This window comes from Vicia villosa, linkage group LG1 (assembly GCF_029867415.1).
Source record: "Vicia villosa cultivar HV-30 ecotype Madison, WI linkage group LG1, Vvil1.0, whole genome shotgun sequence".
NCBI lineage: Eukaryota > Viridiplantae > Streptophyta > Magnoliopsida > Fabales > Fabaceae > Vicia > Vicia villosa.
The window spans coordinates 98477702-98489732 of NC_081180.1; the positions used below are offsets into that span (position 1 = coordinate 98477702).

General features: G+C 26.9%; 1 protein-coding gene across 1 annotated transcript; it reads left to right on the forward strand.

Moving 5' to 3' along the window:
- The first annotated feature begins 270 nt into the window (after positions 1-270).
- Positions 271-1281, forward strand: LOC131613237 (uncharacterized). Its single transcript, XM_058884926.1, has 2 exons — positions 271-667; positions 765-1281. Exons 1-2 carry the CDS (start codon positions 350-352, stop codon positions 987-989), a joined length of 543 nt encoding a protein of 180 aa, XP_058740909.1. The 5' UTR covers positions 271-349; the 3' UTR covers positions 990-1281.
- The last annotated feature ends 10750 nt before the right edge of the window (positions 1282-12031 follow it).

The following is a 12031-nucleotide window of genomic DNA, read 5'->3' on the forward strand; positions in this document are numbered from 1 at the left end:
GCTTTAATTTTAATGTCTTTACCTTTTATTGTTGAAACCCTAGTTCTATAGTCTTGGACTCTTGGTAGGAATTTTTTCCTATCAGTGATACTTTCGAATGTGCATTTAGGGAAGCAGAGGGCAAAAATAAAAATTTATATGGTTTGTAAGATACCTCTAGGGTGGGTTGAGAAACTTTCAAAAATTAATCAAAATCATTTTCTCGATAACAATAACAAAGCAAATGCATGCATTCAAAATCATTTTGCATGTCAAAATATTGGTATCTCAATTTTGAGTTTCATTTATGTTAAAGAAAAAAAAAACACTATATTAAGAAAAACCGAGACTAACAAAGAAAGAGCTAAGCATGGAGGAAGAAAAGGAAGCGTTGGTGGCAAAAAGCGAAAAGCACCAATCAGACTCAGACTCTGAGGTGAAGCAGGTGGAGATTCACCTCTTCCGGCAAGGCCAAGGACCGATTGCAGTATTCAAATCGGAGCTTGCCGGATGTGAACAAAACCGGTTGGATGTCCGTCGGATCCTCCACCAACACTCCCTCAAATCCATCTTCGCTTTCAACCCTCGATCTGGCCGCGCCGCCCCTATCCGCTTCAACCCTAAAACCGGAAATTCCGCCTTGCCTTACCGAAACGGCGCCGTTCTCTACATCGACAGCGAACCTAAGGTAATCAACCTCTCTATCTTCATCTCCCTCTTTCATCAATTTCAATTTTTTACTTAACCTAATTATTGTTAATTTCCCTAATTTTGATTTTGTTTAGGAGTCGTTGCTTAAACCTTTGAGCAGGATTTTGATTGGGGTGGCACTGATAACTATTATGATAATGTTAGTTTCGGGTGAAATTGCTGTTAGTACTCCAGAATGGGTTCAGAAACTGAATGTTTCTGGTGTGAATTTCCCCCCTTTGATAGTGGCTTGTGTAGTTGTTGTTTTCTCTCGCATGAGGCACAGGACTAGACGATTTCTCAAGAGGCTTGGGATCTAATTCATCCATCAATTATTCATGAGGAAGATGGCCGTGGAATTGATTGCTTACTGGTATTGCTGTGTAGTTTTTGTTTTTAACTGTGTGCTTTAAAGTTCTCAAGAAATTGATTGGATGGGTTAATTGTAGGTAAAGATTGGTTGCATAAATAGATATAGATCATACATGGGTTATATGTTGAGTGATAGAATGTTCTTATATGGTGTGTTATTGCTACTAGTATTGGTGTCGAATCAATGTTCGCATAGATAGTTTTAAATGATATTGCAACAAAAAAGTCATATTCTGAATTTATGGTACATCTTGTGCTGGTTTATCACTTAATATGTTAAGTTTCACCCACCATGAACTGATAAGCAAGCAACTGCTACATGTCTCGGTGAATTTAATGCGAGCATGTTTTAGATGAAGCTCGACATGTGTGGGTGTTAAGGAAGAACAGCTCCAAGTTGTTTGATTTGAGCAATTGAGCTGCTTTTAAGTAAGAGAATGATGATTTGATCAGAATAGGTGGTACTGAGAACAGGGTTTGATGGCTGTTACACTGTTAAAAAATGGCTATATTGGAGTAGGACACTATCAGATGATTTGATCCAACACAAATGATGTGAAGAACAATTGATGAGTAAAAGAGGTTCCTTTCAAAGTTGGCAATGACTCCATAATAAAATACATTCTAAAGATAAGTTAATCAAGAGGAGAATTTTGGATAATCTGTTAGCCATGTGTGAGTGAAGTATTGCAGGAAGAAACTAAATTCCATACATGTAAGAAAATATTATTAGCAAATTGAGTAGGTTTAATTATTGCATTTTGCATAACTGTAATAAGCGGCTGAGTTTGCATGTGTTTGGTTGTGTAACACTACAGTTGTATGTTTTACGGCACACCTTAGGCTTGTTTACCAGTTTATCTATAAAAGATAGTTTTGCAGTTTTAAAAAAAATAAAGTTTGTTAACATAAAAAAACTTAAAATCTAAAGACATTCACATTTTTTTATAAATTTAACATGCAACCCCGCACTTGAACTTAATTAAGAATTAAATATTCTCCTAAAATCAATGTTTTAAAAACCGGACCGGTTGAACCGGGAACTGACCAGGTAACCGGTCTGGTTTGATTGTTGGATCGGATATGTCATTGAACCGGTGTAAACCGGTAATAAAACAACATTATTTTAATGAAAAATTAAAATTAAAAATTGAAAATAAAATAAAAATAAAAAGAAAAATAAAAATAAAGATTTTTGGATGCGGTTAATTTTGCTGCAGATGATTTTGATATTGAAGAAGGAGATACCAACATTAAAATAATTTTTTCTTCTTTAAAATTAAATTTAGTAGACAATGAAGTTACTTTATTATAATTTATTCAATTAGATTATTTTGCGATTAAATTTTGTTTGCAAATATATACTTTGTAATTTTGTACTATTTTATCATGTGTGATACTTATGTTTAAAATTTGAATTTAAATTATGAACTTGTGAATTTATTTAGGATATGATATTTAAAAAAAATTTAAGTGTCGGTTATATTTTGTAGAGACTGAATCATCATGTTCGACATGTTTTATACCTATATAATTTTGTTATAACGACCGGTCTATTCAACCGAGTTACCCGATTTAGTCACGCGGTTCGACCAGTGACACAGTGGTTCGACCAATAAATCATTGACCCAATACTCTCACCGATTTGATATCCGATCCAGTTTTTAAAACACTGCCTAAATATCCATTACAGGTTTAAATCATAATAAGCAAAATCATTTTTAACATGATTAGTTTCACAATGTACATGATATGCCTTAGAATTTTAGTAGGACTTAGGGCAGTTTGTTTTTGTTTTTTTTTTTAAAAAAATGATTTTTTTTTAGTGTTGCATAATTTTGTGAAAAAAAACTTTACAAAGAAATTTTTTATAAAAATTTTGAATAAAAATTTTGTTTGAATAGTTATTCTTCAAATAAATTTTCATAAAAATCATTTGTGAAATACAATTTTTTTTAAAAATTACGATTTTGACTAAATTTTGATCTTCAATAATGTATGTTTATGTTATAGGATGTCAAAATAAGTGTTTCATTTTAAAAAAAAACGAATATAAAAAAACTTATAATATTTTGAAAAACGATTTTGGAAAATCTATTTTTAAAAATACAAAGAAAAAATCCATTTTTTAAAACTGAAACAAATTAGCACTTAATGAATCTTTCAAAACCGACTAAAAATGTAAAGTTGCTCAGATTTTATTAATATTACGCATGTCATAACTATAGCCAATAAGCTTGAAGTGTGGGTAATGCATAATGCCTCACAACAAATTTATAATAGATTATAATATCATCTTAGAATTTAATTTGGCTTGAGTTTAACTCAGCCTTAAAAAATCAATTTGTAAGATGAATATTGTCAAAATTTTATCAACGCCGTATATGTTATATTTTTAGGTAATGTGAGATTAAATTTTCCCCTTCATAGCCAACACAAAAAAGATAGAAGAAGAGAGTGCAAATGCTACAATTAGACGGTTAAGGGCACACCAAGATGAAGACGAAATATCCAAAAGACGAAATATTCAATAACAAATGAAGCTACTATGAACTTCTTATGTGATGTATATGATTATCTTAATAAAAAGGGGGAGAATGTGGTTATATGTGTTATGTAGGTTAATATCTTCTAAAAGTTTTGATGATGAAAATTGAACAAGAATAAATAAATCATAAATATTATCCATTAAGAAGCAAACACAAGACCAAGTGTTCAAGTTTCACTTGAAATGGCTAATCAAAGTTAAATCAACTAATCAAAAGGTACTAAAGCAGTGAAGTTGTGAAATCTCGCCAAATCGTGCGCTTAGTTTTATATTGTAGTTTGATCAGTTAATCGTAAATGAAGCAGAAGTAAGTCCTGCAATACAAAGACAATGCACGTACACACCGAAATTATTCTGAACTTTTAATCTTTTTCTTAAAACTTCTTAAAACTATTACGAGCAAGTGATTAATCTATTAAAAAACCTTATGATCAATTAGGAAAGTAAAACTCAATTTTCTAATCGGCAAGGCTTTTTATCTAATTGATTTAAGCAAAAGAATAATGTCTTTTAATCGATTAGATAACATTGTTAATCAATTAAGTGACGTAGAAGATTAAGGAGTGTTTTTCTCACTTATAAACACGCCAATTCTGTAAATTATCCACTCTCTTATCTCACTCATTATCCTTCTTTTGGTTTTATTCACTATAAGTTGCATTAATACCGAGAGAGTGAAAATCTTCATCTTAGAGTTGTGTTCTTCACTGTTGTGCTCAATTTGTTTATCTAAGAGTCCAACTCTCTACTAATCTTATAATATAAATTTATAGGTTGCAAGTAGGGGTGAGAATAGGTCAGGCCGGCCTCTGGGGCCTATGCCCTAGCCTATATAAGGCCAGGCCAGGCCAGGTTTATTTAACAAAAAGGCCAGGTTTAGGCTTTTTTAAAAGCCTGTTTAATAAAATAGGCCAGACTTAGGCTATTAAAAAAATCTTATCAAGCCTTATAGGCTGACCTATATTTTCATGTATATTAAAAACTAGTGTCTTACCCGTGCGTTCGCACGGGTATCCGTCGTTTTCGCGCATTGTGATTGAGAAAAATAAAAGATATTAGTAAAAGATTAAGTTTTGGGTAAAATTGAAAAATTTATAAAAATAATAATATTTTATTTGACAAATTATAATGAAGGAAAAGTTTTAAAATCGCAAATTCACAAATTATAATAAAGGAAAAGTTTTAAAATCACAAATTATAATGAAGGAAAAGTTTTAAAATCACAAATTATAATAAAAAAATACTTTGACCAGTTACTTCATGTTCCCGTTAATATTCATTATTTTGATAAGTAACTTCGTATTCCCGTTAATATTTCAAATTTCTTTCCGTTAATTTTCAATATTTTGATCAGTAACTTCACGTTCTTGTTAATATTCATTATTTTGATCAATAACTTTTTGTTCCCGTTGATATTCATTATTTTGATCAATAAGTTCGTGTTCCCGTTAATATTCCAAATTCGTTTTCGTTAATATTCAAAAAATTTATCAGTAACTTAATGTTTATGTTAATATTCAAAAATTTATCAGTAACTTCGTATTCCTGTTAATATTCAATATTTTGTCAGTTACTCTGTGTTCCCGTCAACATTTATTATTTTGATCAGTAACTTCGTGTTCCTGTTAATATTCAAAATTTGTTTCCGTTAATTTTTAAAATTTGGATCAGTAACTTAATGTTTTCGATACTATTCAAAATTTTGATCATTAACTTTATGCTCCCGTTAATATTTAATATTTTAATCAATAACTTCGTGCTCCCGTTAATATTCAATATTTTGATCAGTAACTCTGTGTTCCCAGTAATATTCAATATTTTGATCAATAAACTTCATTTCCCGTTAATATTAAATATTTTGACGAGTAACTTCATGTTCCCCTTAATATTTAATATTTTGATCAGTAACTTCGTGTTCTCGTTGATATTCAATATTTTGTTCAGTAACTTCATGTTCCCATTAAAATCCAATATTTTGATCAATAACTTCATGTTCCCGATAATATTTATTATTTTGGATCACTAACTTCGTGTTTCCGTTAATATTCCAAATTTGTTCCGGTTAATATTCAATAGTTTTATTAATAACGCCATGTTTCCGTTATTATTTAATATTTTTAGCAGTAACTCCATGTTCCCGTTAATATTATATACTTTGCTCTGAAATTTAATACTCACGTTAATATTCAATATTTTGATTACTAACTTCATGTTCTCGTTAATATTGAATATTTTGATTAATAACTTCATGTTCCAGTTAATATTCAATATAGTTTGATCAATAACTTTGTTTTCCCATTAATATTCAATAGTTTGATCAATAACTTCGTGTTCTCGTTAATATTCAATATTTTAATCAGTAACTTAATGCTCTCGTTAACATGCCATTTTTTATCAGTAACTTCATGTTTTCGTTAATATTCAATACATTTAACATTTTGATCAGTAATTTAATATTGCCTTTAATATTCAATATTTTGATTAGTAACTTCATGTACCCATTAATATTAAAAAAAAATCTATTAATATTCAATATTTTGATTAATAACTACATGTTCCCGTTAATACTCAATTTTTTTATCAGTAACTTCATGTTTCTATTAATATTCAATATTTTGATGATATTTTTAAAATAAAAATAAATTAATTTTAACATTGTGTAAAAATATTTGATGATAATTAAAATATTTTATAATAACAAAAATCTTAAATTGACAAATTATAATGAAGAAATATTCTATCAAATTATATAATACAATTAATAATAAATATTTAATATAATTGATTAAACTCAATTTACAAATCAAATATATTATTCCATATATAAAAATATTTGAATCAATAGTTAATTATTCCTATATATAAATATTTTTATTTTGGAATTATTTATAAAACTATTTAAATCAATTGTAAACTCATTCTCGTTATTATTCAACATTTAATTAAATGTGTTAATATCAGTCAGGGACGGATGCACGCGTTGACTATTGGAGGCACCTGCCCCCACTTAATTATGCATTTGATTTTCACTTTTTAGATAAATTTATCTTTACTCTTATTAAAAAAGAAGAATTGACCCCATTGAAAAATCTACAAACCCAACAAATTTCTTATTTTGTCCTCATCAAAATATAGCACTTTTAAGTTACTACAGGATTACTCTACCTAAAATTTTAGTATTTATTATTAAATCCATTTATATTTTGTTTTGATGTATTTTGTTTAAAACTTTATCAGATTGTATTCATAAGAAATTAGTTTTTTAAGTACACACATTTACATTTATGTTGGGGTTTTTGATATTAAAATTTGTATATTAATAATTTTAATGATAATAAAATTCATATTGAATAACCTATAAAATTATTTTATTTTTAAAAAATAATAATCCAAAATCATTTAAAAAATATACATGTTTTATTTCAATTTTATTTTATGAGACTAAAGCTTTTTGCAAAATAATTTTGTAGAGATTTCAAAGTGTAATTTTTTTATTGTAACAAAAATTCAATCTTGATAATATTATTAGAGATTAAAATCATATTTAATTCTAAATTTTAAAGGTAAATGTCAATCTAATTTTATTTTATTTCATTCTCTTTCAAAATATATTTTTAATATAATAATTTATTTTTTATTCGTATTTATGATATATATTTTTGCCCCCATTAATCAAAATTTCTGGATCCGTCTCTGATATCAGTACCATATGCGCTTACCATATAATTATCCGTGACTCATTAAAGTTTTAATGGGAATATTTCAATAATATTATATTATATATAGATAAATATATATTGATTATTGATGAACTTATCCAGTTAAAATTTTAAATTTTATAAAAGACAAACAAATTGTATAATTAATAAAAAATATCATACAATTTTGATATTATTGTTAAGAAATGTGGTTGGGCCTAACTCAACCCTACAAAACCGGCTTGTAGGGTGAGGATTGTCCCCACTTATAACCGGCTTGTAGGGTGAGGATTGTCCCCACTTATAAGCACATGTTCAGGCCCCTCACGCTCAGGACTAGACAACTGGAGTAGGACTAGACAACTGGAGTGTGGAATTAAATGGTGGGTGGCCCGATAGCGGAAACCATAATAGGTGGTCCATTGGATCTTAAACGAGGCTCTGATACCATGTTAAGAAATGTGGTTGGGCCTAACTCAACCCTACAAAACCGGCTTGTAGGGTGAGGATTGTCCCACTTATAAGCACATGTTCAAGCCATATATTATCCGATGTGAGACTCTTAACAATTATTTATTCATATATTACTTATGTTTCATTCTATTACTATTTATTCATACATTACTTATGTTTTATTATATTACTATTTATTCATACACTACTTATGTTTCATTCAATTACTTATGCTTATTAACACCCATAGTTATTTTTAAATATGTTTAAAAAAAATAGTCAATAGATCTAATATATTTATTTTATTTAATAATCTCTAAAAAATTTCATTTATATATATATATATATATATATATATATATATATATATATAACTTTCAGATTTTATATTTTAAATGATTTAGTAGTATTAGTAAGAAATATTATTATATATTTTAAATAATTTAGTAGTATTAGTAAGAAATCTTATTAAAGTGAAAATAGAAAATAGTAGTTAGTTTTTCTATACAGAGAATGACGATGACACATGTTGTATTTTAAATATTTTAAAAATATACTTTATTTTTATAATAATGATTATGCATTTTTTATCAAAAAAGTCCGTACAATATATAAAAGCAATGATATGCCTAAAACACTTTATTAAAATATGTATCTAATAAATTTTATCCTTTTGTTAAATGAGAGGTTATAAATCTTCTAAACATATGAAATTTGGTTTCAAAATTATGTTGATAAATTTATTATTTTGGAAAGTTTCTATTAAATAATTTTGAAGAAAATCAAGTGAGATAAATTATTTTTATTAATTTTTAATGATAATTTGATTCACTCAATTTTTGGTGATACAACATCAATATAATTGGAGTACTAAATATATTGGTAACGTATTTATTTTATACCATTTAAGATATTGGTAATTAATTGATATGATTTTAATGTATTGATTCTATATCAATTAAATTATTCCCAACATAATGATTTGTAACGTATGGGTCGTTAAAAAAGGTTTTATATCTAATTTTAGGTAAATCATACAAAAGTACAATATTTTCTCAAAATTATTATTTTTTACTTACAAAATTGGATAATTTTAGGTAAATCATACAAAAGTACAATATTTTCTCAAAATTATATTTTTTTAGGTAAATCATACAATATTGTAAAAACAGTATAATTTTGTAAGATATAAAAGTACAATATTTTTTCAAATCTAATAATTTAAAAGTACATATTGTAAGTACTAAAAGAATAAGAAATTAAAAGTTGCAATCACATGCATTAAATCATAAATTAAAAGTTGCAATCAATCAATGATTATAAAGGTAATTATGATATTTAACTTTTTTTATAGGTAAATGATTTATGTCTTTTCATTCTAAACTCTTTATTTACCTAAAAAAATGTATTTTTTTTTATTCTTTATTTCTATTTTCTTATACATTTCAAAATTATGTATACATTTTTAATTTGTAATATTTTATTATATTCTATCTTTATTTTTTTTGTTTTGTTCGACCTTACAATAAATAAATATCAATAATATTTTATAAAACTAACTTTATAAATTATATATATATATATATATATATATATATATATATATATATATATATATATATATATATATTGACCTAACTAAAATATTCTTTAGTTCTATGAATTAATATACAATATTATGTTATTTATATATTATAATATCTATAATTTTTATAATTACTAAGATTTAATATAAATATCACTCAAACATAAAATCAATTAATCAATGAAATTTATTTATTAAAATTTGCAATAATATACCAATTATTTCTATATCAAGAAAATAGGTCTGCTGCTTCATTATTTCAACAAATCATTCTTTAAAATCATGTTCAAATCGACCATAATGCTTGGACTATTATGGTAAATCAAAAATCAAAATAATAAATCAAAAGTTGCAATGAGATTAAATCGAAAATTAAAGTTGCAATCAATTAAAGATGATTATGATATTTAATTTTTTTTATAGGTAAATGATTTATGTCTTTTCATTTCAAAACTCTTTATTTACCTAAAAAAATATACTGTTTTTTTCTTTATTCTTTGATTCTATTTTCTTATAGATTTCAAAATTATGTATACTTTTTAATTTGTAATATTTTATTATATTATATCTTTATTTTTTGTTTTGTTCGACCTTACAATAAATAAATATCAATAATATTTTATAAAACTAACTTTATATATATTGATAAACTTATTTTCTTAATTTGACTTAACTAAAATATTCTTTAGTTCTATGAATTAATATAAAATATTATCTTATTTACATATTATAACATCTACAATTTCGATAATTACTAAGATTTAATATAAATATCACTCAAACATAAAATCAATCAATCTATGAGATTTATTTATTAACATTTGCACTTAAAATATAAAAAAATTAAAGTTCATTATATGAATTAATATAAAATATCATGTTATTTACATATTATAATATCTACAATTTTGACAAAACTTGCGCAAGCATAACCCAGTAATTTCAAGCAGATTCTCCATTGTATATTGACACCAGACAACTTGATTTCTACTTCTACTGCTCAAACTTTCAGGGCAGTCAAAGAAGAATATTTATTTCAAACGAATCGTATAGACGATGTATGCTAGTGTTTGCACTACAAAAAAAATCCAAAACACATGGATTAGGACAATATTTATATTGTTACTAAAAGAATAGAAAATAGGGATTGGAAACCTCCCATGTAAAAAACAAATCATATACTATGGAGTGACGCCAATTGGTACTTCAGAATGATACACTACAAATTCAACCTGCAAATAACATGAAACGACAATTGGTACTTCAGAATGATACACTACAAATTCAACCTGCAAATAACATGAAACGACAATTGGTACTTCAGAATGATACACTACAAATTCAACCTGCAAATGACATGAAAGATATTTTCTATCAAGAAAAGAAAGGAACAAATGTTAAATACCGGTCTGTTCATGAATAGTCGTGGGAATGGCTGGAACTGCAAAAATAGTATAAACCAAAATTTCCACGATTAGGTTTGATGAACATGATAGAGAATGTGAAAGTATGATCGGTTATATATAGTAATGATAAAACCGTTTTGGAATGTGGAAGGTGGAGGGTTTGGAAGGGTTGGAAGTTATGGATAGAAGAATATAAGGTTGGGGCTGCTGATGTGGAATATTGTGGAGACAGCCGCTGATGTGGACAGTCCCAATGATCAAGAAAAGGGAGACTTTTCTTATATGATAGATAGACTAAATACATCGACCTATATTTACATGTTTATTAGAAAAAAATCTAAATATGCAAGCCTATATATGCACATATATTAGAACAAAGACTAAATAGGTCGGCCTATATATGCATATATAGGACGACTTATAAGATTTCTTAAATAATATGGATTAATTGAAAATCATAATGAAAAATAAGCTTTTAAATAGGCAAAATAAATAAATAAACAATACATATCATTCTAATCCTATTTAAAAACTAAAAACTAAAAGAACTCAATTAAGAATTTACACAAGACAAACAGTGATAACAATTACACAGCATAAAACACCACAATGCATAAAATATCAACACCTGACTTTTTCACTGTTTACATCATATAGACTCTTATATTGACCGATTCTTTAATAGTTAAATTCTAAATTTATCACACATTACTAATCAAATAATTCCTTTTCTTAAAATCAACATCTATTTCTAAAGAAAACATGTGAGCAAATGTAATGACAATTTAATAATTATGCATGTCATACAACTGTTCTTTTATTTCAAGCTTTCCAATCGACACATGTATTAGCAAGTTATAGAAAGAACGTTAAAATTATAATTCAATTTGTATGTATAATAATTTATAATATAATTAACATAATCTTAAGAGAAGAGTGTTATTTTAGTTAAAGTTATTTTAATTTTAAATAAAAAACGAAAAAACTTAACAAAAAGTCCGCTTGTAAAATTCGCTCTGCCCCACCTCGTTCCGCTTTTTTAAGCGGGGCGGGCCAACTTAAGATACCGAGCCGAAAACCTTAGTCTGACTCGTCTAAAATGGCAGGTTAAACGGGCTGATCCGGCGAGCCTGACCCATTTTGCCACCCCTAGGAAGTGAACAGTTTCAATCACATGAACACAAAAGTATACGCACTTACTCAGAAGATCAATAACTTGACCATTACCCCCCATCTATTGTAGTTGCATTGGCTCCTAACTATGAGATTCGTGGAGTCCAAGGACATATCACTACTGACA

Bases quoted from the DNA above. Each gene is read 5' to 3' on its own strand.
- LOC131613237 (XM_058884926.1), top strand. From the start codon at position 350: ATGGAGGAAGAAAAGGAAGCGTTGGTGGCAAAAAGCGAAAAGCACCAA. The intron at 668-764 runs GTAATCAACCTC...GATTTTGTTTAG, and splicing joins ACATCGACAGCGAACCTAAG to GAGTCGTTGCTTAAACCTTT.